Source organism: Salvelinus fontinalis, chromosome 23 (assembly GCF_029448725.1).
Source record: "Salvelinus fontinalis isolate EN_2023a chromosome 23, ASM2944872v1, whole genome shotgun sequence".
Lineage (NCBI taxonomy): Eukaryota > Metazoa > Chordata > Actinopteri > Salmoniformes > Salmonidae > Salvelinus > Salvelinus fontinalis.
The window spans coordinates 2,814,611-2,841,547 of record NC_074687.1 but is presented as its reverse complement, the minus strand read 5'-3'; the positions used below and the strand labels follow the sequence as shown (position 1 = coordinate 2,841,547).

The following is a 26,937-nucleotide window of genomic DNA, read 5'->3' as shown; positions in this document are numbered from 1 at the left end:
TTTGTTTTGTTCAGTAATGTCCATCATTTATGTCCAAATAGCTATTTTTGTTAGCGTGTTTGGTAAACAAATCCAAAGTCAGGAAGCGCGTTCACTAAAAGCAGACGAAATGTCAAAAGGTTCAATCAGTAGACAGTCAGTAGAAACATGTGTGGCATTGTGTAACAGTCAGTAGAAACATGTCAAACGATGTACTGAATCAATCTTTAGAATGTTTTTAACATAAATCTTCAATAACGTTCCAACCAGAGAATTCCATTGACTTCAAGATGTGGATGGAACAGAACTCCCTCTCATGTGAACGCTCATGGTCAGAGCATGGTCAGGTCATGGCAGACCTGACTCATTCCTGTCTCCTTCGGCCCCACTTCACAGTAGAGGCATCAGACAAGGTTCTACAGACTGTTGACATCTAGTGGAAGCCGTAGGAAGTGCAAACATATCCATATCCCACTGTGTATTCAATAGGGACTGGGTTGAAAATCGACCAACCTCAGATCTCCCACTTCCTGTTTGGATTTCTTCTCAGGTTTTTGCCTGCCATATGAGTTGTGTTATACTCACAGACATCATTCAAACAGTTTTAGAAACTTCAGAGTGTTTTCTATCAAATACTACTAATAATATGCATATATTAGCAACTGGGACTGAGGAGCAGGCAGTTTACTATGGGCACCTCTGGGCACCTTTCATCCAAGCTACTCAATACTGCCCCTGCAGCCATAAGAAGCTAAACCTCTTTAATGTTTGTATAATGAATGATCTTTCTAAGACTGTATGGTTTCTGGCATTCCAAAAAGTTCATGCTTGTATGTGTATGTGTATGTGTGTGTGCGACCACACACCATCTGTGCACACAGCAAAAAGTGCTTGCTTGCCCCTGTAACCGATGTGAAATGGCTAGCTAGTTAGCAGTGGTGCGCGCTAATAGCGTTTCAATCGGGTGACGTAACTCACTCTGAGACCTGAAGTAGTTGTTCCCTTTGCTCTGAAGGGCTGCGACTTTTGTGGCGCGATGGGTAACAATGCTTTGTGGGTGTCAGTTGTTGATGTGTGCAGAGGGTCCCTGGTTCAAGCCCAGGTAGGGGAGAGGAGAGGGACGGAAGCTAAACCCCAACTTCAAGGAACCGTTGACCTACTTCAGAGAAACGGCGTCTAGGATAGTTTCTGTTGTTTAGCACCTCACTAGAGGACTAGAATAAGCAGCTGTTGCTATAGAACAAGACAACCAAATTCACAGTTAGTCTGTACCCTTTATGCCAATTTCATCTCTTTCTCCGTACACATACTAAGATCCCATGTTTTGCATCTGCTTGCATAAGATAGCTTGATTATATAACGCTTCCATACTCCTGTGTCATCGAGCCCTCGAACTTCCACCTCAGAGTGGAGGGTCGGCCAGCTTCATTATTGCAATTCTTATTAATAAAGATTGATTGTTTGAGGAATTAACTAAGTCTCTCCTTATTGGTTAGAATTTCCACTACATGTTTTTTTTTAAAGGCAGTAAATTAGTCTGAATTAACTGTATCGCTGCCAGACAAGGCTCCGCTGACAACCAGGTGTAGCGGTGGTAAGGATTAAGTCCATGGTGCTGAAAAGAAAGCTCTGATGTTGTGACAGCTTTATGTAGGCCCCAACGATTTGTGGGCACCGTTTGTCACAGTTAAAGTGCAATTAATGTATTGTTTAGTGGCTTTTCTGGCATGCATCTAAAACATATATATTTTTGCCCCACCAAGATTTACATGCTAAAATCCCCACTGGATTACAGGATTAATGTCAAGATCTTTGACTGTAAAAATGTGTTTTACCTTTGGGAAGGACATATATGACCAAATGTTATCGTCTGAAGTAGAGAGGACACCAATGAGCAATTCATTAGATTAAATCTCTCTCCTCTGTTTGCTTACACTATTACTCCAACATAGCATTTTGTTTATTAATTGGTCTTCACCACTTTCTGAGAGAATGGAGAGAGTTGGGAAAGCGTTCCTCTTTGCTTCAGACACGACTGAGAGGAGGGCATCAGTCATGTTGATATTTAGCAAATTATTTTCCACTATCAAACAATTGCGATGGATTACTTGCTAAAGCTTAGCTAACTCCAGGCGGAAGTTAAAGCTTTAGCTAACATCAAGCTAGCTAACTATCTGGATATAAGAACATTTGTTAATGTGTGTGTGTGGGGGGGGGCAGGAATGCAAGTACTTGTTCAACAAAGTTCTTCTCAAGGACTAGCTAGCTAGTCGGACCTTATATCTTCCTTCATAAATAAATCACCAATCACTTTATTGCAATTGTTCAATGGGAGATATATTTGAATTGTGGCAAGTTAACACTGTTATGGTAACTGGTAGAAAGTGAGGTAACACTTGGCAATAGCGAAGCTTGGCAAACGGTAACATGTTAAAGCATTCCAGCTGTGGTGCACGACATAGGCAATAATACTGCTGTAACCGTTAGCTACAAAATGGCATCACTTAAGACTCTTGTTAGGCAGTCTCAAAAAGGGTAAACAGTAACATGATAAAAGTTATTCCTATATTTAAATAATGTCACATTTTGATGTAAACTGTTGCAGAAGTACTTGAAAAATAACACTGGATAAGAAGAATAAAGCCAGGCCAGGAGGAAGACTGTCTGCTGGCCTTGCCGTTTCCATCAGCATCTGATTCAGGCCTGTAAACTTCTTGATGGATGACAAAAACCAGCAGACAAAGTCCTCAAGGGTTACGTTTTTGAACATCCTTGGATATGGAATACATAGGAAAGCACATGATTTGGTACAGAACTGAGTTAACAAATATTAATCTGTTAGGTTGTAGGCTAAATCGTGGCGACATGCCTTGGGCATTTCCTAGAGGCCCACACTAAACCAAACAGATTTATTTGACATGACAGAGCTGGATTCACATTGAGGTTTGTAACCATAAACCCATTGTTTGGTATTATTTTCCTCATATTTACTTTTGTCAAAATACCTTCGACACTTTGCTCCTGTTTTTGTATAACCAAACATATTTGATATTTAGAGTGAGAACATCATTAATGCAAGTCTAAAGTACAGGATTTGGCAAATGTGTCATTTTCCATGCATTTGCTATACTGCATTTTCCACTCTCAATCTCCCCTACTGCACTGCAGTAGCCTACATTTACTTATTGCACTCTATGGCAGCCGATATTCCATTCAAGTTTTGCAAAAGTGTATTGAACAGAGTTAGTTGAAATGTTTTCTTTTTTTAAACAATCTGTGAGTCACAATTCAATAACATGGCTGTTTCCCATAAAACAAACACTGAATGTCAGAAACTATTGCATAAAACTTTTCACACACTTCTTAAGATAACCCTTTGAAACAAGAACCCTTTGAACTGTTGGCCATTCAACTTTAAATACAGCAGGTGGGGTCAAAATCAGTAATCTGTTCATAATTGACTGATTCAATCAGTCCCGTTGTTTATCTCCCCATCTCTCCTGGTTTATTTGTGAGTGTGAGATGGTTGATAAAAACACTAGGTCACTTCACAACAGCGGATCCCATATACAGGAAGCAGGTACACAGCAGATAGGGCTTAGGCTACATCAGGCCATGCTCGCAGTAAACAGGTGAGCTTTGTGATTACACTATAAGTAACTCTTGTAAACATAACCACACTCCCCATCTCACACTAATTTTTAATCTTCCATACTCTTTTCCTTTCTCGGGCTAGCTCTTCTCTGGGCATACGTAAGAGAGGAAAGTGTCAATCATGTTCTTGACAATGACTGGAGGAGGGTGGAGAGCATGGGGGAGGTGGTGAGCAAGGGTCATCTCCCAGGCATCCACCAGCAAGACATCCAGACCCCTGAACATGGCCCTGAGCACCCCGTCCAGCTGTACGGAGAACCAGTCACTATTGTACAGGCTCACCTCCGGGTCCAGGGCTTGGAGGTTGGCTGACCGCACCACTATCAGGGTCCCCGGAGCGCGGTCCAGAAGCTGCACCACTGCCCGTCGAATGTGGCGTAGTCTGCGTATGTAGACCTCTACAGGGAAGGTGCTAAAATGGGCCCAAACGCTGAGGACCACCACGGTATCTGGGCCTCCCGCCAGGCCATCCAGCTCATTAGCTACATAGCGCATCTCACTGGCAATAACAGTGGAGAAGCGTATTGGAGGACCATGACAGCGGTACCCCAGCAGGATGTTGTGGGTGCTGTCCACTGCCATGAAGGGCCCCACATTCCTAGGACTGTGAAGGTTGAACTCCTTCAGCTCTGTGATAAAGGGGAAGTTGGACAAACAGAGCAGAGAGTTAGAAAGCACACGAGACAGTGCACAGTGAGAGATGCCCGTGTTGGGGCGAGGGGACGGTTTAAAGTTATACTGTTACATTGATGCTGTTGACCCGGATGACTGGTTGCTGCGGAAAAGGAGGAGGTTGAAAGGGGGGTGAGTGTAACGGATGTGAAATGGCTAGCTAGTTAGCGGGTACGCGCTAGTAGCATTTCAATGGTCCCGTGTGGCTCAGTTGGTAGAGCATGGCGCTTGCAACGCCAGGGTTGTGGGTTCAATTCCCACGGGGGGACCAGGGTTCAATTCCCACGGGGGGACCAGGATGAATATGTATGAACTTTCCAATTTGTAAGTCGCTCTGGATAAGAGCGTCTGCTAAATGACTTAAATGTAAATGTAAATGTAATGTCATTGGGCTTTAGCAGACAGCACTCACCTGGGACAAAGGCGTTGAGGTACTCGAACCACTGTCTAGCAGTGGAATCTCCATACATGTACACCACCTTGCCCTTCAGACACTGAGTAATGGCAGAGGAGTCGTTAAACTGATGCATTGCGACACCACCCAGCGCCCGCCATGACCCTTGGAAGTAATACCCAGAGGGAGTGACCCTGATAGGCTCCGCTCTCACACTGCTGCTCTCCATCTCTGGTTTGTCTGAAAGAGGAGACATCATGATGCGCTAGCTAACATAACCTTACAAGACAGTGCCTTCACTTGACTTATTCCACATTTTGTTGCGTTACAACCTGAATTCAAAATGGATTACATTGCGGGGGGGGGGGGGGGGTTCTCACCCATTTACACGGGCGGCAGGTAGCCAGATGGTTAGAGCGTTGGACTTGTAACCGAAATGGTGGCTGGTGGTTGAAGATATCCCTCTAGTGGTGTGGGGGCTGTGCTTTGGCAAAGTGGGTGGGGTTATATCCTTCCTGTTTGGCCCTGTCCGGGGGTATCATCGGATGGGGCCATAGTGTCTCCTGACCCCTCCTGTCTCAGCCTCCAGTATTTATGCTGCATTAGTTTACGTGTCGGGGGCTAGGGTCAGTTTGTTAAATCTGGAGTACTTCTCCTGTCTTATCCGGTGTCCTGTGTGAATTTAAGTATGCGCTCTCTAATTCTCTCCTTCTCTCTTTCTTTCTCGGAGGACCTGAGCCCTAGGACCATGCCTCAGGACTACCTGGCATGATGACTTCTTGCTGTCCCCAGTACACCTGGCCATGCTGCTGCTCCAGTTTCAACTGTTCTGCCTGTGGCTATGGAACCCTGACCTGTTCACCGGACGTACTACCTGTTCCAGACCTGCTGTTTTCAACTCTCTAGAGACCGCAGGAGCGGTACTCTTAATGATCGGCTATGAAAAGCCAACTGACATTTACTTCTGAGGTGCTGACTTGCTGCACCCTCGACAACTACTGTGATTATTATTATTTGACCATGCTGGTCATTTATGAACATTTGAACATCTTGGCCATGTTCTGTTATAATCTCCATCCGGCACAGCCAGAAGAGGACTGGCCACCCCTCATAGCCTGTTTCCTCTCTAGGTTTCTTCCTAGGTTTGGGCCTTTCTGGGGAGTTTTTCCTAGCCACCGTGCTTCTACACCTGCATTGCTTGCTGTTTGGGGTTTTAGGCTGGGTTTCTTTACAGCACTTTGAGATATCAGCTGATGTAAGAAGGACTATATAAATACATTTGATTTGATTTGATCCCCGAGCTGACAAGGTAAAAATCTGTCGTTCTGCCCCTGAACAAGGCACTGTTCCTTGGTCGTCATTGAAAATAAGAATTTGTTCTTAACTGATTTGCCTAGTTAAATAAAGATAAAATAAAAAACACACAATACCTAATAACAAAGTGAAAATGTTTTTAGAAGTGCTTGCAAATTTATTGAAAATTAAATACAGAAACATCTCATATAACATAAGTATTCAAACCCTTTTGTCAATAAATGTTAGAATCACCTATGGCAGTGATTACAGATGTGAGTCTTTCTGGGTAAGTCTCTAAGAGCTTTGCACACCTGGATTGTATAATATTTACAGATTATTCTTTAAAAAATTTGATTTGTTGTTGATCATTGCTAGTCAACCATTTACATTTAAGTCATTTACAGGTCTTGCCATAGATTTCCAAGTAGATTTAAGTCAAAATTGTAACTCGGCAACTTGTGAACATTCATTGTCTTCTTGGTAAGCAACTCCAGGGTAGATCTGGCCTTGTTTTAGGTTATTGTCCTACTGAAAGGTGAATTAATCTCCCAGTGTCTGGTAGAAAGAAGACTGAACCAGGTTTTCCTCTAGAATTTTTCCTGTGCTTAGCTCCATTCAGTTTATTTTTTATCCTGTAACTCCCCAATTGCAAGCATACCCATAACATGAAGCAGCCACCACTATGCTTGAAAATATGAAGAGTGGTACTCAGTAATTTGTTGTAGTGGATTTGCCCCAAACATAACACTTTGTATTCAGGACAAAAAGTAAATTGCTTTGCCATGTTTTTTGCAGTATTACTTTAGTGCATTGTTGCAAACGGGATGCATGTGCATGCTTCCTTCTCACTCAGTCATCTTCAGTTTTCTCCTATCACACCCATTAAACTCTGTAACTGTTTTCAAATGACCATTGGCCTCATGGTGAAATCCTCAAGTGGTTTCCTTCCTCTCTGGACAACTGAATTAGGAAGGACGTCTGTATCTTTGTAGTGACTGGGTGTATTGATATACCATCCAAAGTGTCATTAATAACTTCACCATACTCAAAGGGATTTTGAATGTCTGCTTTTTTTTCTCCTTTCTTTTTTTAACCCATCTACCAATAGGTGCCCTTCTTTATGCAAGGAATTAGAAAACCTCCCTGGACTGTGGTTGAATATGTGTTTGAAATTCAGAGTGAGTCCATGTAACGTGTGACTTGTCAAGCACATTTTTACTCCTGAACTTACTTAGGCTTTCCATAACAAAGGGGTTGAATACTTATTGACTCAAGACGTTTCAGCTTTTGATTTATTCATTTATAGACATAAAAAATAAATATATAATTCCACTTCGACATTATCGTGTGTCGGCCAGTGACAAATAAATCTAAATTGTATCAATTTTAAATTCAAGCTGTAACACAACAAAATGTGGAAAAAGTCAGGGGGTGTGAATATTTTCTGAAGGTACTGTAGATTGATACAAACCACACACAAATACTGCATATCCACAAATCCAGTACAAAACTGACTATAAACTGGGTGGTTCGAGCACTGAATGCTGATTGGCTGACAGCCGTGGTATATCAGACCGTATACCATAGGTATGACAAAACATGTGTTTTTACTGCTCTAATTACATTGGTAACCAGTTTATAATAGCAATCAATTAGGCACCTCGGGGGTTTGTGGTATATGGCCAATATACCACGGCTAAGAGCTGTATCGAGGGCACTCCCCGTTGTGTCGTGGTTAAGAACAGTCCTTAGCCGTGGTGTATTGGCCATATACCACACCCTCTCTGGCCTTATTGCTTAAGCATACCATGCAATAGCATGCAGATCAAAAACAACAGTGTCCCAAAACATAGCCCTGGGGTACCCCTTGTCTGTCAATAGCCAGCTTGGATTGTCACACAAGGGGTTCCCAGGGCTCTGTGCTGGTGCAGCTCTTTTTCCTCATTTGCATGCACCCACTTGGTATGCTGGTTTTTCGTTACACTTTCCAACAAATCCTAAATCTCCCACCTAGCCAGTAGATCCGACCCGCTTTCTTACAGCTGCACTAGGATCGGACAGCATTCCTGTGTATATTAAGACACTGCGGAGCCGGCGCAAGATATGGCTCAGAAAATGTACCAAGCAGTCATTCAATCTTCTTTGTGTAACAGTTGGGATAATGGGACAGTTCAGTGTACAATGCATTTCTCATCCCTGGATTGAGGTACGTTTTCTGAGCCATATCTTGCGCTGGGCTCCGCAGTGTCTAGTGCAGCTGTGAGAAAGCGGGTCAGATCTGCCGGCTACCTCCCACCCTACAAACAAGCACACGGATGCACACTAGCATGTGTGCAGCATCCCCTTGCTGTCTTACCTTTCTTCTCAGGCTGCACAATGACACTGTCAGACCCGGAAGCATGAACACGGACTTTGATGTTTACACCACTGAGAAAAATCAAAGAGACTTATTTTGTTAAAAAAAATCATATACCCGAAACAAACCTTGTAATTGTACATGTTACTAGCTAAGGCACAACTACTACATAGGTCTAACATACAGTCCTCACATACTCTCATCTACCACTCACTAACCTCTGGAAGAGCAGTGACTCTTTGTTGGTGAGCAGGTGTTTTTGGTAGCCTCCTTTGGCGTGGTTGATCCGTGTGTCACAGCTGAGCAGTTTGGGCTTGTAGCAGTACCATGGTTCACCTGTGTGGGGGTCCGTGTAATTGCACAGCGGCTGCCGGGTGGTTGGCAGGCACAGGTTGCACACGGTGGTCTCAGACAAGAATCCAGAGCGGAACAGACTCTTGAAGAAGACGCGGTCGGGATGTTCCTCTCGTAACCGACGCAGCACAGCAACTGCCTCACTAGGATGGACCAGTGTCACCTCTACCCGTACAGACCCCTCCCATAGTAACGGGAACACGGCTGAGTAGAGCCCATTCCGGTGGTCCAGCACCTGTCCTGCAACACCCGCCCCCAACTCTGGGGAATGCAGCCGGGCCAGCAGGAAGTCCCCACCGTGACGCTTGGGACGCCCCTGGAAGTCATGCATATGGACTAGCGCCTCTAGCTGATCTCCCACACGCCATTCTCTCCCACCCCCTCCTGGCAGGATTGCAAACAGGCTGTGTGCAGGGTCGCTGGTCTGCCGCAGGGGTCTAGGCGTCAGCCGAGGCTGAGGCTCTGGCCACGCAATGGACTCCAGGAGGTAACGCTGCTCCAGAGCCTCCTCGGCTGAGGGCTCCAGGCCCAGGTGGCCACAGTAGCTCCGGTTGTGATCCAAAGGAGGTTGTTCCTCTGGGGTGAAGGCTGAATGGATGCTGCTCTGGAACTGGTAGAGTGTCGACACTGTTTGGCAGTTGAGCTTCTGCAGAGAAAAGGAAAGGTCACCAAGAGGGAGGGTAGTAATGGAGGATGGTGATTAAAAGACATGCCCCCCTCAGAGAGAAACACAGCTGCATGTGAGCGTTCACATTTTTCAACATATTTTTTTACAAAAGGATAGATTTGGAGTTAGATAAACTTGGATTTTTCAGCAGGTACATATGCAGGATGCTACACTCCACAGCATGGCCTTCGCTCCAGATCAAAACTCCAAACCTACAAACTAATTTTGACCAAAATTAACAGGAGAGCTATACGGAGGGTGCTCTAGCAAACAAACAGCAGAAACCTGAGGACACCATCCAACCTGGAACTGAGTGACTAGTGTTTGGTCTGATGCTATTTTGAAAGCCAAGAAGAAAAAGAAAAAAGGAAAAATAAAGTACATTACAATGATATATTTTACTCTATGGGGACTGAATGCTGAGTTAGGGCTGCCAAGTTTGCAAGGACAGACCAGATACAAATTCAATTAGCACTAAGGTGTGAAGTAAAAGGCTTTTGGGCCCAACAAGTGTCAGGAGTCTTTGAAGCATCCTCTGAAGTCCCCTCCTGCTGTTCAAAGACCATTCACTGGCATTTTCTACAATAAATCTGCCTTCAGAAATAAAAGCTTCTCCCAAGTGGGTGTGACACCTACTCCCGTTGTCTGCTGCACTGCTGCTTGGATTCCACCTGGCTATCTGTTCACCGTCTGCCCTGGCCTGTCTCCCCGTCTGGTACAGGTACCTCCACAACACTCACCCCTCTCTCCCGAGCTTTTGCTCGCCACCAGCACTCACGCACTGTTGGTGCAAGTGACAATGAACTTACAATGGCTAGCCCAAGTTGTTATATATATTTTTTTTTTCTTGTGCACTTTGCCTCATGACTCCTGCATACTTTGTTAACTACAAACTTTCTTTACCCATCTGTGGGACAGACTGTTTGTTCCCACACTCGGGACTTTGACTCTCTATTGGTTACACTGACTTTTGGACTCCCATCCTATTCTAACCACCTCTCATCAGCTTTGTATTCATGTTACCTGATGAAATTGCTGTACAATATATTTTTGCCATGTGATGCACATTCAGATGTCATAAATCAGCACTGCAGAGCTCTCCCTGTCCTCTGCCGTGCCTTGATTGTATTACTGTTGATGATATCTGGAAATGTGCATGTACACCGTGGCCCATCTACTGTTGTAGCCCCAATTCTGACTTGTGCGCTGATATCTGCTTCACTGATTTCTCCTCTCAAAAAAGCCTGGGTTTTCTGCACGTTAACACCAGAAGATTATTACCTAAAATGGATCCATTGAAAGTGTCGGTGGGTTAACTGCCTCGTTCAGGGGCAGAACGACAGATTTTTACCTTGTCAGCTCGGGGATTCGATCTAGCAACCTTTTGGTTACTGGCCCAACACTCTTACCACTAATCAAGGAAGGAAGAGTGTTTTGAATACTGATGTTAACCTTTCTGGTTCTAACCTTTTTCGGCAAGACAGATCTTCCAAAGGTGGGGGAGTGGCGATCTTTACCAAGGATCACCTTCAGTGCGAGGTTGTCTCCACCAAGTCTGTCCCCAAACAATTTGATTTGCTGGTTTTAAGAATTAAACTTTCAAATAGCTCTTTGTTGACTGTTGCTGGGTGCTATCGTCCTCCATCAGCACCGGCCTGTACCCTACCTGCCCTAAGTTCTCTCCTTACACTAAGTCTGAATTTGTCCTGCTTGGTGACCTAAACTGGGATCGGCTTAAACCACCCGACCAAGTCACCCGACCAAGTCCTAAAGCAATGGGACTACCTAAATCTTTCTCAGATTATTACCAATTCCACATGGTATGACTCCAAACACAGAGAAAAGGCTACTCTCCTCGATATTATCCTCACATAATCCTGATAGGTAGCAGTCTGGTGTTTTCTGTAATGACCTTAGTGATCACTGTTTTACACCCTGTGTTCATAATGGCTGCTCAGTGAAACAACATGTCGTGATTTGTCAAAGACGCTTGCTAAAAAACTTTCATGAGCAAGCCTTCCTTCATGAACTGGCCTCTGTAAAATGGTATAGAATCAGCTTGTCGAAGACGCTTGAACCTTCTTTTTAGATATTTTCAGTGGTATTGTTAATAAACACGCCCCCATAAAGAAAATAAGAATTAAAAACAGGTTCAGCCCCTGGTTCGACCGTGATCTTGCGGAGTTACTCCACCTCAAGAATTCCATTTGGCGAAATGCTCGGCACACGCATACTCAGGCTGACTGGCTATCGTTCAGGCAAATGAGAAATAAGCGCACTCAGGCTATCCAGAAGGCCAAAGTTAGTTACTTTAAGGAGCCCTTCTCTCTCTCTCTGGGTCTAACCCCATGAAGTTATGGAAAACGGATAAAGATCTGGAGAATAAACCCTTCTCCTCACAGCTGCCCATGTCCCTTAATGTTGATGATGTGGTTGTTACTGACAAGAAGCACATGGCTGAGCTCTTTAATCACCACTTCATTAAGTTAGGATTCCTATTTGACTCAGCCATGCCTCCTTGCCCGTCCAACACTTCCTCATCTCCCACCCCTTCTAACACGACAAGCCCTGATGCTTCTCCCTCTTTTCCCCTGCCCCGCTACAAAGTTTCTCCCTGCAGGCAGTCACTGAGTCCAAGGTGCTAAAGGAGCTCCTTAAACTTGACCCCCAAAAAACATCTGTGCCGGATGGTTTAGACCCTTTCTTCTTAAGGTTGCTGCCTCTATCATCGCAAAGCCTATCTCCAACCTTTTTAACCTGTCTCTCCTCTCTGGGGAGGTTTCCATTGCTTGGAAGGCAGCCACGGTTCGTCCTTTATTTAAAGGGGATATCAAGCTGATCCTTACTGTTAAAGGCCTAATTCTATTTTGCCCTGTTATTCAAAAGTTTTGGGAAAACTTGTCAATAATCAACTGACTGGATTTCTTGATGTCTATAGTATTCTCTCGGGTATGCAATCTGGTTTCCGCTCAGGTTATGGATGTGTCACTGCAACCTTAAAAGGTCCTCAATGATGTCACCATTGCAATTGATTCAAAGGAATATTGTGCTGCTATTTTTATTGACTTGGCCAAAGCTTTTGATACGGTAGACCATTCCATTCTTGTGGGCCGGCTAAGGAGTATTGGTGTCTCTGAGGGGTCTTTGGGCTGGTTTGCGAACTACCTCTCTCAAAGAGTGCAGTGTACAAAGTTAGAAAATCCTTATAGGACACCTTATAGGACACATCACTGCACTCTATACTCCTCTGTAAACTGGTCATCTCTGTATACCCGTCGCAAGACCCACTGGTTGATGCTTATTTATAAAACCCTTTTAGGCCTCACTCCCCCCTATCTGGGATATCTACTGCAGCCCTTATCCTCCACATACAACACCCGTTCTGCCAGTCACATTCTGTTAAAGGTCCCTAAAGCACACACATCCCTGGGTCGCTCCTCTTCCCAGCTCGCTTCAGCTAGCGACTGGAACGAGCTGCAACAAACACTCAAACTGGACAGTTTTATCTCAATCTCTTCATTCAAAGACTCAATCATGGACACTCTTACTGACGGTTGTGGCTGCTCTGTGTGATATATTGTTGTCTCTACCTTCTTGCCCTTTGTGCTGTTGTCTGTGCCCAATAATGTTTGTACCATGTTTTGTGTTTCTACCATGTTGTGTTGTCACCTTGTTGTTATGTTGTGTTGCTACCGTGCTGTGTTGTCATGTGTTGCTGCCTTGCTATGTTGTCATCTTAGGTCTCTCTTTATGTAGTGTTGTCTCTCTTGTTGTGATGTGTGTTTTGTCCTATATTTAATTTATTTTTTATCCCAGGCCCCCGTCCCCGCAGGAAGCCTTCTGGTAGGCCGCCGTCATTGTAAATAAGAATTTGTTCTTAACTGACTTTCCTAGTTAAATAAAAGGTTAAAATAAAGAAATGTGGAAGAAAGGAAGAAACATCAAAGCACATCTCACTGCTGAAGTGGTTGTTCAGCTTATAGGCCTATTGCTGTTCAATTTTGTTGACATTGTCCTTAATATGATTGCTAATGATAAACAACAAATTCATCACAAAGGGGAAAAGGAGTTAGGAAACAATAGAGGAGGTAGTGAAAGGAAGGGAGTTGCTGAGCTTTGACTGGATGGTTTCATACAAGGAAAACAACTGTTTTTTTCTCTTTCTCTCTCTCCTCCACAATAGAGCTAGAGTTCCTCTATGGCCATCTCTCTGCTCCACAATAGACCTCGAGTTCCTCTATGGCCATCTCTCTGCTCCACAATAGACCTCGAGTTCCTCTATGGCCATCTCTCTGCTCCACAATGGCCCTCGAGTTCCTCTATGGCCATCTCTCTGCTCCACAATAGACCTCAAGTTCCACAATGGCCACCTCTCTGCTCCACAATAGACCTCGAGTTCCTCTATGGCCATCTCTCTGCTCCACAATAGACCTCAAGTTCCTCTATGGCCATCTCTCTGCTCCACAATAGACCTCGAGTTCCTCTATGGCCATCTCTCTGCTCCACAATAGACCTCAAGTTCCTCTATGGCCATCTCTCTGCTGCACAATAGACCTCAAGTTCCTCAATGGCCATCTCTCTGCTGCACAATAGAGCTAGAGTTCCTCAATGGCCTGCTGAAAAAACTAACTGAGCCCCTCCGCACTTAGAAATAGTGAAGACAGAGTTGTGGTGATCCTTCAGAATGCTTTGTCCAACCCCCACCAATCTGAACCCTCCCAACCTAGTGAACGTAAAGCCCCACCCCAACCCTTACTAGAGCAACGCCAACAAACATACCTTTCCCCCTTCCCCTCCTCACCTCAAGAGTGTGAATGTTGCGCAACAGGAAGATGATTCCCGACAGGGCCAGCAAAAGGAAGATAGGGGTGTATTTGGACAGGTTCTTCCAAACAGTGCCCCCTTTCTGCCTCCCATGATCAGGCCCAGTCTCACGGTCTGATGTCCCCATGGCAACGGTGTCATGCCACTACCAGTCCCCCTGACATAAGCAAAGTCATAAAGGAGTCAGAAGCCAACAGTGGGGAAGTGTTTGCATTTACATAGAGCATGGAACACTAAGTTAACAATTCAGATTTCCTGTTTTATGAAGCACTCACATTGATTATAATGAAAAGTGAGGTCAATCTACAGTCAGCAAGGGAAAGCACTTGCAGTCATACATCACTGAAATGTTAGCTCTGGGGTGGAGAATCCAGGTTCATTTGAGGTAATATCTTTGGTATTCCAACGTTCAGTACACTACTCAATCCAACTAGCCAGCAGTATAGCTCACAAAGCACTTTACAGTTACTACTGCTGCAGCAATGTCCAGCCAGTAAGTTAATACTTTGTTCAGGCAAAAATATCTGTATCACGAGATTGCTGCTCTGTTCTAAGATTTGTAATCCACTTGTTCTGGTCACATGACTGGAAGTCGGTGAATGTATTTGTTGATGTTGCATATTCTGGAACAGCCAGCCATAGGACTGCTAACTATGTCTATACCGGGCAGACCATGCAATGATTTACCCTTATTACTCCATGCTACCTGCAGTTGGCTACATACTCTAGCATTGGTACTAACCTACCACCACGGTCCGTGGATCATTTTTCCCAAACACATTTATCAGTAACAAAACATAGACAGTGATGTCAACAGATGGAGGGCAGAACGGGCTGTACACTTTAGATGCAGTGTTTGCTCAGCTGCACGTCATAGCTGTATAGAGGAACGAATATAAATCGTTGGAAATGTTTGTTAACCACCAAGCTAAATATTGTAGTATTCTTAGCAGCTAACGTTAGCTAAATTAGTGTAGCCAATACGATTTCTGTGTTGGCTCTTCTAGCTAGCCAGCTAGCAAGCTTGCTTATGCTTGCTACTTGTACATGCACATATCTGACGTGAGATTGCAAAATATGGCAAATGCTTACTTAGTTGAACTGAAACTTGCGTTGCTCGAGATGATCTCACTGTCACACGACACCAATCATATTCATGTTCACCACTGCGCGTATCAGCTCATTGTGTCGTTTTACGAATCTGTCAGATTTCATAACGAGATTCATCCGTTTAAATTTAAGGTTAAAGCCAACATCGCCTTCCAGAGAAATGCAGTTACCCCAAGCAGTGCTGTAGATATGATAGAACGTCACCTTAAGATCATATCCGTACAAAGCCCTCCCCTTTTTGGCTAGGCTTAAAGCACATATACTGGAAATCAAGTGTAGAATGTTATTTTTTATACCTTAGTGGTGGAGACCACATGTTTTTTGTTCTGTGAATTTATTTGACCCAGCATACCGCTATTTTGGTTGTTAGAATATACAAATTATGCCGTTGCTTTTATCCATGTAAACTGAACTGTAGGTTGGCTGGCCTGCAATGGATGTTATTCAATTATGTATAACATTACTGACTGCTGATCTGGGTTATACTGTCACCATGGGGCATCAGTGAAAAGGCAGAATGAGTGCGTTCACAGACGGACCCAGAAAGTGAAAGGTCCCGTTATATTTATTTAATTCTCGTACAGAAACGGAAACGAGGCACATTGGGCGGTGGTTTAGATGGAGTTGGGGTAATATACGTTTGGTGTTTAAGGGGTTTGGAATTGGCCTGAGGAGGTTTGTGGTCTGTGAAAGGGAAATAGATACAAGAAGAAAAGTGACAGATAAAATAAACACAGATACATAAAGTGAGAATGACAGACAAGGAAGAGTCAGGTGACCAAAGATGGAGGGTAAAAAAACATGCGTAGACATAGGGGTCGAAATAAATTAAGGTTAAGGTTAGATTAACGCCTCGGTCACACCGACAGTAAGATGCATTTCGGTACACCAAAAGTACATTCATTTCCAGTGGAACGCTGCGTTGCCTTGCAGCATTGCGTTGCGGAGGCAGTTGCAGTGCGTTCTGTGTGGTGCATATGTTGGGATTTATCGAACGTATTCGTCAAACTGTATGTGTAGACGGCTTGACAGAAATGGTAGCAGAAGGTGAATGTTGAACCTTTGCTGCACACATATCCAGATGATGCTACTGTAGGTACCGTACCATTTTGCCCAAAACAATGTCGGTGTGATCGAGGCTTTTAAGGTTTAGGTATACAAGTGACTTCAGAAACTATTCACACCCCTTGACTTTACCACATTTTGTTGTGTTACAGCCTGAATTTAAAATTGATTAAATTGAGATTTTGTGTCAATGGCCTACACACAATACCCCACAATGTCAAAGTGGAATTGTTTGTAGATAAGTATTCCACGCCTTTGTTAAGGCAAGCCTAAATAGGTTCAGGAGTAAATATGTGAATTGTTAAGCACATTTATTACATGGACTCATTCTGTGTGAAATAAGTGTTTAACATGATTTTTGAATGACGACCTCATCTCTACCCCACACATACAATTATCTTTAAGGTGCCTCAGTCGAACAGTGAATTTCAAACAGATTCAACCACAAAGACCAGGGAGGTTTTCCAATGCTTTGCAAAGATGGGACCGTGTTGGTATACTTTCTTTTGCAGATATTGAATATCCCTTTGAGTATGGTGAAGTTATTAATTACACTTTGGATGGTGTATCAATTCACCCAGTCACTACAAAGATACAGGCGTCCTTCCTAACTCATTTGCCGGAGAGGAAGGAATTTCACCATGAGGCCAGTGGTGACTTTAAAACAGTTGCAAAGTGTAAGGAATATGACAGGAGAAACCTGAGGGATCAACAACATTGTAGTTACTCCACAATACTAACCTAAATGACAGAGTGAAAAGAAGGAAGAAAAAAAAATACTCCAAAACATGCATCTTGTTTGCAACAAGGCACTAAAGTAATACTGCAAAAGATGTGGCAAAGCAATTATCTTTATGTCCTGAATACAAAGCATTATGTTTGGGACAAATCCAACACATCACTGAGTACTGCTCTTCATATTTTCAAGCATGGTGGTGGATACCCATGTTATGGGTATGCTTGTCATAGGCAAGGACTACAGAGGTTTTTGGGATAAAAATAAATTGAATAGAACCTAGCACAAGCAAAATCCTAGAGGAAAACCTGGTTCAGTCGGCTTCCCAACAGACACTGGGAGATGAATTCACCTTTCAGCAGGACAATAACCTAAAACACAAGGCCAAATATTGCTAACCAAGACAACATTGAATGTTCCTGAGTGGCCTAGTAAAAGTTGACTTAAATCGTTTTGAAAATCTATGGCAAGACTTAAAAATGTCTTTCTAGCAATGATCAACAACCAACTTGACAGAGCTTGAAGACGTTTAAAAATAATAAAAATGGGCAAATACTGTACAATCCAGGTGTGCAAAACTCTTACAGACTTATCCAGAAAGACTAACAGCTATAAATCGCTGCCAAAGGTGATTCTAACATGTATTGACTCAGGGGTGTGAAAACTTATGAGATATTTCTGTATTTCATTTTCAAAACATTTGTTAAAAAAAAAATCTAAAAACATGTTTTCACTTTGTCATTATGTGGTATTGTGTGTAGATGGGTGCGAAAAATATAAATTTAATCCATTTTGAATTCAGGCTGTAACAAAATGTGGAATAAGTCAAGGGAGATGAATACTTTCTGAAGGAACTGTAGTTTCAGTGAGTTGAGGGAAAAGCCATACTCAATTTAACAAACCAATGTTAAAGAAAACATTTTATTGTGTAAACATAGAGCACCAGATTTTTTCAAATCTTTTTTACAATTTGCATTTAACCTGGAGATACATTTCAGTGTCTAGTACAAACCATTCTCAGCAACTAAACTACCTTCTCAGAAAGCTGTGATATTTACATTCACGCCAAATCATCTAGTCCAGACCTGGTCCTCTCACTCACCTGCAGGAATACAAGGATAGATTGAGGCATTTAAATACAGGAGAAATTGGAATTACATTTTGAGCCAAGCTGTCTAGCCTGAACTGTAGCCAATCTGTTTCTACTTAAAGGTAGATTGACATTGAGGAGATTTAAGACGACCGAGTAGCAGCACTTATATATGTGAATTCTAGTTCTATCTGATACTCCTGGAGATTCTTTTCTTCCGCCATGCAATCCCTTAACATCGGGACACACCGCAGATGACCATTAAATCGCAGCAATATAAGATTGCGTGTCGGCCGCGTGGGGAAAAACCAGGGGTGCCGGGAGTTGGAACTGCCATTCCCGCGTCTCCCTGACGTAAGTGAAGCAAGCATTAGCCAAACTGACTGACAGATCATGACAATGAACAATGTAGCATTGTCCAAGAGAATTAAAGGGAGAAAAATCATCCGGGCTATACAAACATATCCACATCCTTGAGTCCATATACCACTCGTTATATGGATGTGAGTCAGTAAGTTCTTAGAGGCGCTGTTAGAGCCATCAATAACATTCATCAGCACAGGTGGACTGAGATTATGGGCAGTCTCTTAGCTAATCCCAGAAGACCAGGAGAGGGACAGGCACTTCAGATTGGACCTCCCAGTGTTTGTTGCTGCTCTGTGTCTTCACTCTGGGCGTTGTTCTGAGTGTTGGAGTCAGGCTGTTCCATTTCGGCCGGTGAGAGGGGTGAGGGGGGCTGTGGTGTGCCTGTTCTGTCGCTGGCACCCCCCTCCTCCGCCTCTCTCTGTTGCACAGAGGACAGGTACTGCTCCAGCAGACTGCAGTCCTGACTGTCCCCCCCACCACCAGGAGCCAGGGACCCCCCCAAGGCCAGCGCCCGCACAGTCTCCATAGAGTCGCCCGTTCCACAGCTCAGGAAGGTGTCTTCCTGCCGCGCCTGCTGTTCCCCTGTGAACTGGAAGCCCGAGTCCGGGAAGGAGAGGTCTGTGCAGGCCGCGTCTGCAGTGCTGAAGGCCACAGGCAGAGGGAGCCGAAGAGCTGGAGGGCCACAGAGCCCGGGGGTCAGAGCTGGCGCAGGAGATGACCCAGCCTGAGCCACACTGGCCAGCTGCGCCTCCACAGTACGCTGCCACTGCTGCATGTACTGAAGCTGCAGAGAGATGGGGAGGAGTAAGAAAGGGTGTGTGAGCGTGAATCTGAATCTGATTGATCCATGACCTTGTTTATCACTAATCTCAGTTAACCCAGAACTAAAGTCTTGCGTAATTGGTCAGATGCTTGATTTAGTTCTGGTTCAAGCCATACGTGTTAAGAGATGAGATGAAGAGCTCCACCCTCTCTCTTTGCAAGTTGATTGGTCCAAAGCACCATAACTAATGCTGCTTGTAATCTCACGCATCCCGTTGTATCGTGACACCTCTACGGTACCATTTATGTTTACGTAGTCAGTCTATGAGAGATTAGTGTATTACTGACCTGACCCCATAGAAAGTTCACAGCCTCCTCCTGTACCAGTCTCTGTAACCTCTCCTCTTCGTGGTGCTTGCGCACCCTGTACACAAACAACAAAGTTTAGTTGGAAGTACTTGACATATGCATTTGCCTGATATACATGAAATTCAACATAAAAGGCTAGATACCTTCATACTTCAGAACTATCTGGCTGTGCCATTAGAAGTGTTGAAAGACTGTGAAGTTACCTGTTGCAGGGACAACATATCCCCAAGGCATCCAATGTTCTAATAGCTATAGCTATATTCTGATGCAATTGCACGCTCCCTTAAAACTTGAGACATATTTGGCATTGTGTTGTGTGACAAAACTGCACATTTTAGAGTGGCCTTTTATTGTCACCAGCATAAGGGGGACCTGTGTAATGATAATTCTGTTTAATCAGCTTCTTGATATGCCACACCTGTCAGGTGGATGGATTATCTTGGCAAAGGAGAAATGCTCACTAACAGGGAAGTAAACAAACTTGTGCACAACATTTGAGAGAAATAAGCTTTTTGTGCTTGTCTGGGATCTTTTATTTCAGCTCATGAAACCAACACTTTACATGTTGCCTTTATATTTTTGTTGAGTATATATTCTGAAGTGTGTCTAAAGACAAGGCTCTTTGTGCACTGCTTACAAAAGGCTAAATGTCTGCTCTTTCTAGTGACAATGGTTTTGTATGGAGATTGTCTTGCCAGTTTTTCTAGAAATGACAGGAGGTTGGGGAGGACGGGCTTGTGGTAATGGCTGGAGAGGAATTAGTGGAATAGTATCAAATACATGGTTTCCATATGTTTGATGCCATTCCATTTGCTCCGTTCCAACCATTATTATGAGCCGTCCTCTCCTCAGCAGCCTCCTCTGCTAGAAACCTACTTCTCTAGCCTGACGTGGTGGTCCGGGTCTACATTCCAATTCTCTACCCTTCTTCGAGAAGTGTGCACTCGTACACTCCCGCTCATGTATTTAAAAAGATAGGACTGGTGTGAGGAATATTGTGGAAACTCCCTCCAGCCATGTATGCACCAATCCAATGCTTTAAAATGCATGAGGGGGAGTGAACAAGTGCACACTTCTGGATAAGGGCAGAGAATCAGAAAGCAACCCTTGGATTGATTGAGGTCTCTTTCGTACCTCTCCAACTCTCCAGACAGGAAGATTATGTGCTCCTGCATCCTGCGCAGGCGGATCTCACACCGGACCTCTTTGGCCAGAGGGTGGCTACGCCGAGCCCACATTCCTCTCCACCATGCCTGGATCCTGACGGCTGCCCTGTCCGCCTCACAGCGGCCCAGCCTATCACATCTCAACACCACTTCCTCTTCCTGCTTAGATCCCACCCTCACATCTGCAGCAACGCAGTTTGAGTATGCTCCCTGGAGCGGAGCGCTGTCATTGGTCTGTGATTGGTCACCTGCCGTCACAGGTGGACTGGCGGTTGAGGTTAAGGTACAGGTGAGTGGGCTGTCAGCTGACACCCTTTCTCCCGTTACCTCCTTCACTCTATTCTCCATCTCCCTTTCCAAGGGTGCGTGTTGGGTCTTTTCAGGAAAGGTCTTTTTGGGACGGATGGGGTGTTCAGGCGCCAGTGAGTCAGGCTCAAATGTTTCAGTTTCATCCTCGCTGTCAGAGCGGGCGGGGTCAGAGGTGACAGGTAGAAAGGTGGACTCAGAGGAGAGCAGACTGCCGGTGAGTTTATCTTCGTCTGTCTGGCTCTGAACGTCCTCCAGGTAGAGACGGTCCTCCATACCCCTGGGGCCACGGAGAGGTGGTGCGCCCGCCTGGGAGGCTTCGCAGCCCAGCCAGGTGTTTATCTGCAGGATCGCTGGCTCTGAACACACACACACACACACACACACAGAAGAGAGAGGAAAATTTGAGATTTACACACACTGAGAGTTACAGAATTTACAGAAACAAAAAAATACAAAACAGGTAGAGTTCATCATCTGCTACCTGTCTGTCTGGCTGGTGAGGCAGTCACAGGCGTTGTGGCTCTGTCTGCCTCTCTGGCTCCCCCTAGTGGGGGCACATGACAGGGGCTGTGAGTCTCCACATCCAGCTGGGTGGGGCGGGGAGGGCTGGGGGAACCCCCTTGGGTCTGCTGCTGGAGTTGCCTCTGGTGGAACCTGGAGATATACACAGGACCCCTGGTTAAAGTAATGGGATTCAAAGGAGAGATGACGCCTTAAAAGATACATTGCGGTACCTCCTTTAAAAAATAAAAAGTTAAATGACCAAAACTAAGCAGAAAAGACACAGAGGCACATTGATCCAGTTTAGGGTCAGCTGGTTTGTAACAATGGGTTGTATTTATAACTAGAGCTTTTTCCAAGTGATCACAGGGAGGAGAACATATCCACTGCCAGTGTGATAGTTGACCTCATCGAACAGCTGTTGGCCTCACAGCCCAGCTGTGGAGGCGCTGTCCTACCTCTGCCAGCTGTGGAGGCGCTGTCCTACCTCTGCCAGCTGTGGAGGCGCTGTCCTACCTCTGCCAGCTGTGGAGGCGCTGTCCTACCTCTGCCAGCTGTGGAGGCGCTGTCCTACCTCTGCCAGCTGTGGAGGCGCTGTCCTACCTCTGCCAGCTGTGGAGGCGCTGTCCTACCTCTGCCAGCTGTGGAGGCGCTGTCCTACCTCTGCCAGCTGTGGAGGCGCTGTCCTACCTCTGCCAGCTGTGGAGGCGCTGTCCTACCTCTGCCAGCTGTGGAGGCGCTGTCCTACCTCTGCCAGCTGTGGAGGCGCTGTCCTACCTCTGCCAGCTGTGGAGGCGCTGTCCTACCTCTGCCAGCTGTGGAGGCGCTGTCCTACCTCTGCCAGCAGTGGAGGCGCTGTCCTACCTCTGCCAGCAGTGGAGGCGCTGTCCTACCTCTGCCAGCAGTGGAGGCGCTGTCCTACCTCTGCCAGCTGTGGAGGCGCTGTCCTACCTCTGCCAGCTGTGGAGGCGCTGTCCTACCTCTGCCAGCTGTGGAGGCGCTGTCCTACCTCTGCCAGCTGTGGAGGCGCTGTCCTACCTCTGCCAGCTGTGGAGGCGCTGTCCTACCTCTGCCAGCTGTGGAGGCGCTGTCCTACCTCTGCCAGCTGTGGAGGCGCTGTCCTACCTCTGCCAGCTGTGGAGGCGCTGTCCTACCTCTGCCAGCTGTGGAGGCGCTGTCCTACCTCTGCCAGCTGTGGAGGCGCTGTCCTACCTCTGCCAGCTGTGGAGGCGCTGTCCTACCTCTGCCAGCTGTGGAGGCGCTGTCCTACCTCTGCCAGCTGTGGAGGCGCTGTCCTACCTCTGCCAGCTGTGGAGGCGCTGTCCTACCTCTGCCAGCTGTGGAGGCGCTGTCCTACCTCTGCCAGCTGTGGAGGCGCTGTCCTACCTCTGCCAGCTGTGGAGGCGCTGTCCTACCTCTGCCAGCTGTGGAGGCGCTGTCCTACCTCTGCCAGCTGTGGAGGCGCTGTCCTACCTCTGCCAGCTGTGGAGGCGCTGTCCTACCTCTGCCAGCTGTGGAGGCGCTGTCCTACCTCTGCCAGCTGTGGAGGCGCTGTCCTACCTCTGCCAGCTGTGGAGGCGCTGTCCTACCTCTGCCAGCTGTGGAGGCGCTGTCCTACCTCTGCCAGCTGTGGAGGCGCTGTCCTACCTCTGCCAGCTGTGGAGGCGCTGTCCTACCTCTGCCAGCTGTGGAGGCGCTGTCCTACCTCTGCCAGCTGTGGAGGCGCTGTCCTACCTCTGCCAGCTGTGGAGGCGCTGTCCTACCTCTGCCAGCTGTGGAGGCGCTGTCCTACCTCTGCCAGCTGTGGATGTATTGTCCTACCTCTGCCAGCTGTGGATGTATTGTCCTACCTCTGCTTGCTGAGGATCTTCTCCAGCTTGGCATCCTCTGCCGTCTCCAGGGTTGACGTGGAGGTCAAAGGGCACACGGTGGCAAGGTACTGGACCAGTTGCACATGCTGGCCTGGCCGGTACGAGCGACCTTTGCCCTGGCTGTACAGCCACTCCGCCTTCAACCTGAGATCGCAAACAATAGAGACATTATTGACCAGCATTGATAGTGTTCATTACTCTTCATAACCCTTCGGTCTCAACGTAGACTTTGATCTGAAGCCATTCTTGTGATTATTGTGACTTTGCCATTGTAATTGCTTGTAAGCTCGTGTAGTCTAAAATGAATCTATGACCGTATGCTTTTGTTTTGTTTTTTGTATGGCGTTCTTTGTATGCCATTTTTATATTTGAGAATTAACCAATGATATTAGGCCACATTTGGCCATGATTACAGACATCTGTGTGTCTTTTGACACTATATAAAGGAGTCATCCCTCAGTGTTTGTGATTATATCCTGATGAAGACAGCTTGGCTGTCGAAACGTTGGACATTACATTTTTGCATCTGAGCTCCTAGAGTGTGTGGCTCTCCTTTGTTTTCAAGTGATCATTACTCAACACTTTGATGTTATAACTGCATAGTACGACACAGCAACCTTGCAGTCACCAGCCCATTTCTCTACCCAGGGATTGACATTATGGTCTGAAAGGCACTCGCCCTTTGGGCAAGTCAGAAGTAGATTTTGGTTGCCTGAAGATTATGATTACTTGCCTGAAAATGTAACAAGCTATTTTCACCCACACACAGACTACTTGCATTTTGTTTGTTACCAGTAAAATAAAATCACCTCAGATCTGGCTCAACATGCTCGACTGCTCCGATCACTTTCACCGGGCAATAGGGCAAACCTTAATGTCAATCAATTCTACCTTCCTTCCCCTGCAGTTAGCATTTTTAACTTCACTGGAGTTCTGGACCTGGTCTCACCCTTCTTTCTGTGACACCAAGTATCCGTCCAGGATCTTCAGGTTCAGGCACCAGCTCATGATGTACGGCCGGTAGTCGTATCCAGGCAACGAGGGGGTTGCCATGATGCAGGGGTTACTCATAATGGAGAGCTGTTCCAGGTCATGGAGGGGTGCCAGGTAGGAGACCTGTGGGAGGTAGAGAGAGAGAGAGAAATAGAGACAAGCAAGTGGGAGAGAAGTAGGAAAGAGATTCTTGTTAAAAGCAGAGCAGGTGAGAGTGCAAAGACAAAACGAGAGCAAAGAGAGAAAGTAGAGAGTGCAAAGGGACAAAAAAGCAGGGTCTTTACCTCGTTGAGGTCTCTGATCTCATTCTCTGCCAGGGAGAGGATGGACAGATGGGCGGGCAAATGAGTGGGGACAGTCCGTAGCGTCGTAATGCTGTTACCATGAAGGAGAAGGGTCTGCAAAAGAAATAACAGCCTGTCAAACAACACCACAGAAAAACTGTCCTGCTTAATGCTCCAGAATTCTATCTGCATCCCCATAACTCTGAAAAGTCATGAGGCAAGACCTGTTCTCACCTTTAAGGCTAACAGCTTGGTAAGATCACCAATGTTGGAGATGTTGTTGTCAGACACGTCCAAGTGTTGGAGAGCCACACAGCTGTTGAGCTGCTCAATGACCTGAGTGAAAAGTGGATATCCAAATTGCATGATCAGGAGACAAAATGAACATATTATGGAGGGAGTACATTGTCCACTTTCTTCCCCTCACCTTGATGTTGTTGCCTGACAGGTTGAGCCACTCCAGGTGTGGCAGGTCTCTCAGCCCTTCAATATAGCCAATACTGTTATTGGGCAGGTTTAGAACTCTCAGCTCGGTTAGACGACACACACCCATCATCCGCACCAGGCGGTTACCAGCAACTGATAGCTGCCCAGCACAGAACAGACAGAGGCAGAATAAGACAGCAAGACAATATAGAGGGAACTAATCCAACCCAATTTGGTGCATTGCAAGTTTGCAACAACTAGTAAATGCCCATTTACAAATAAATCGGAGGAATTCAACAATGTTCAACAATTAAGTTGACCAGATTCCATCAAATGTGCTTGGATAGAAAGGTCTACCTGTTGGAGGCCTCGGCTCCTCTCCAGATGGTCCAGTTTCATGATGTGGTTCCGGTCCAGAATGAGTGTGTGTGTTTCATCAGAGCAGGTGAAACTGGGCTCCAGTTTCTGCAGACCCTGCAATGACAGGTCCCGCACTGGACCTAAAAGGGGAAACAGAGAGAAACATAAAAACATGGGCGTGGATGGATGTATAATCTATTATGCACATGTTGGTAGTATCACCATGAACACGAACAATACATAGAAACAGTATGATCCATACAGAGGAGGACAACAGCAACTAGGGAGGCAAGCTTATAAATCTACTATGTACATACTGTAGACACAGCCTCTAGCTAGATACGGAAAAGGATACAACTGAATCATGGAAGCCATCTTGGAGAACTGCAGTTGATCACTATCATACAGTTTATTTATACTGGGCAGACTTAGTCTGAGGGATGTTGATTCATTCACCTTCACTCTGTTGATTGAATAGCTGTTATAGCAGTACATAAAGGACATAAAGAAATTCTGGGTGTGAAAATCCAGCATGGTATTGGGATTATTGGTCGGACAGTGAAAACAATTTCACATATGCAATGCAGCATAGCTCTACTGAAAACAATCCAGTCCTGAACGCATTCACCTAAATAAAGGTGAAATAAAGAAATACAAATGACTCTGGACTATTTGATAATGAAAGGATGGGTAGCTAGCTACAGTCAGTAGTTTGAGCTAGCTAACGTAGGACAGAACCAATCATTGAAACATACGTATGTTCACAAAATCGTTGCCCTACAATGTCAAACGTCACACGAAGGTAGCTGTCATGCACTCACCAGTTGTGTCAAAAGTCAAATCTGATACTCCCATTTCGCGCAGAATATACGAGGCTGCACCAAACTCGCTACGCTAGCCTGCTTGCCAAAGCTCAACTGTTTTAGAGACCTCCGGCGAAAACAACAGAAAGAACGCTTAGAATTGATTGGAATATGTAGTTCAAAAATGTCCGTTTGTCATTAAAGGACCACTATGCTTGGCTTAAAAAAACTACACTAAGCTTTACTGCAGTGCAGGGCGCTGTTGATAAACAGGTGGGAAAGAGATCTCAATAGATTTACACTTGATAGCAATCCCAATATGAAACGAAAAAAAAGCATGATGGTACAAACATATCTATAAAAAAGAAAAATACCTTCATTTTGTTCAATTTGTTGATCGGGTCCTTTGGCTTGCCTTTCTATCATCGCCATACTTCCCGCTTGTGTTAACGCCAAGCAACCTATCTAGTTGCTGATTGGTCAAATACTTTTTTATAAACAAAATTCATATTTGAAGATCAAAATACTGA

At 45.4% G+C, this 26,937-nt stretch overlaps 2 protein-coding genes across 3 annotated transcripts; both read right to left on the bottom strand.

Annotated features, from left to right (window-relative positions):
* Window positions 1-2,273: 2,273 nt before the first annotated feature.
* LOC129820699 (NXPE family member 3-like) lies at window positions 2,274-15,571 on the bottom strand. The gene is made up of 6 exons (XM_055877565.1): window positions 15,289-15,571; window positions 14,174-14,353; window positions 8,570-9,351; window positions 8,352-8,422; window positions 4,718-4,939; window positions 2,274-4,262 (listed from the first exon to the last, which is right to left on the bottom strand). Exons 2-6 carry the CDS (start codon window positions 14,321-14,323, stop codon window positions 3,712-3,714), a joined length of 1,776 nt encoding a protein of 591 aa, XP_055733540.1. The 5' UTR covers window positions 14,324-14,353; window positions 15,289-15,571; the 3' UTR covers window positions 2,274-3,711.
* Window positions 15,572-18,014: 2,443 nt separating this feature from the next.
* Window positions 18,015-26,888, bottom strand: LOC129820698 (centrosomal protein of 97 kDa-like). Of its 2 annotated transcripts, none has more exons than XM_055877563.1 (11): window positions 26,782-26,888; window positions 25,602-25,744; window positions 25,246-25,404; window positions 25,053-25,154; window positions 24,819-24,932; window positions 24,491-24,657; window positions 23,521-23,685; window positions 21,651-21,823; window positions 20,829-21,525; window positions 19,674-19,749; window positions 18,015-19,347 (listed from the first exon to the last, which is right to left on the bottom strand). In XM_055877563.1, the coding sequence occupies exons 1-11, from the start codon at window positions 26,837-26,839 to the stop codon at window positions 18,823-18,825; spliced, it is 2,379 nt and encodes a 792-aa protein (XP_055733538.1). In that variant the 5' UTR covers window positions 26,840-26,888; the 3' UTR covers window positions 18,015-18,822. The 2 variants fall into 2 exon arrangements, with proteins under 2 accessions (XP_055733538.1, XP_055733539.1); XM_055877564.1 differs by lacking the exon at window positions 26,782-26,888 and adding an exon at window positions 26,426-26,705.
* Window positions 26,889-26,937: the final 49 nt, after the last annotated feature.

Bases quoted from the DNA above. Each gene is read 5' to 3' on its own strand.
- LOC129820698 (XM_055877563.1), bottom strand. From the start codon at position 26,839: ATGGCGATGATAGAAAGGCAAGCCAAAGGACCCGATCAACAAATTGAA. The intron at 23,686-24,490 runs GTGAGACCAGGT...TTGCGATCTCAG, and splicing joins TTGGTGTCACAGAAAGAAGG to GTTGAAGGCGGAGTGGCTGT. The intron at 19,348-19,673 runs GTCAGTAATACA...ATCTCTCTGCAG, and splicing joins TGAACTTTCTATGGGGTCAG to CTTCAGTACATGCAGCAGTG.
- LOC129820699 (XM_055877565.1), bottom strand. From the start codon at position 14,323: ATGGGGACATCAGACCGTGAGACTGGGCCTGATCATGGGAGGCAGAAA. The intron at 9,352-14,173 runs GTGAGGAGGGGA...TTTTCTCTGCAG, and splicing joins GCAACATTCACACTCTTGAG to AAGCTCAACTGCCAAACAGT. The intron at 8,423-8,569 runs GTTAGTGAGTGG...GATTTTTCTCAG, and splicing joins GAGTCACTGCTCTTCCAGAG to TGGTGTAAACATCAAAGTCC.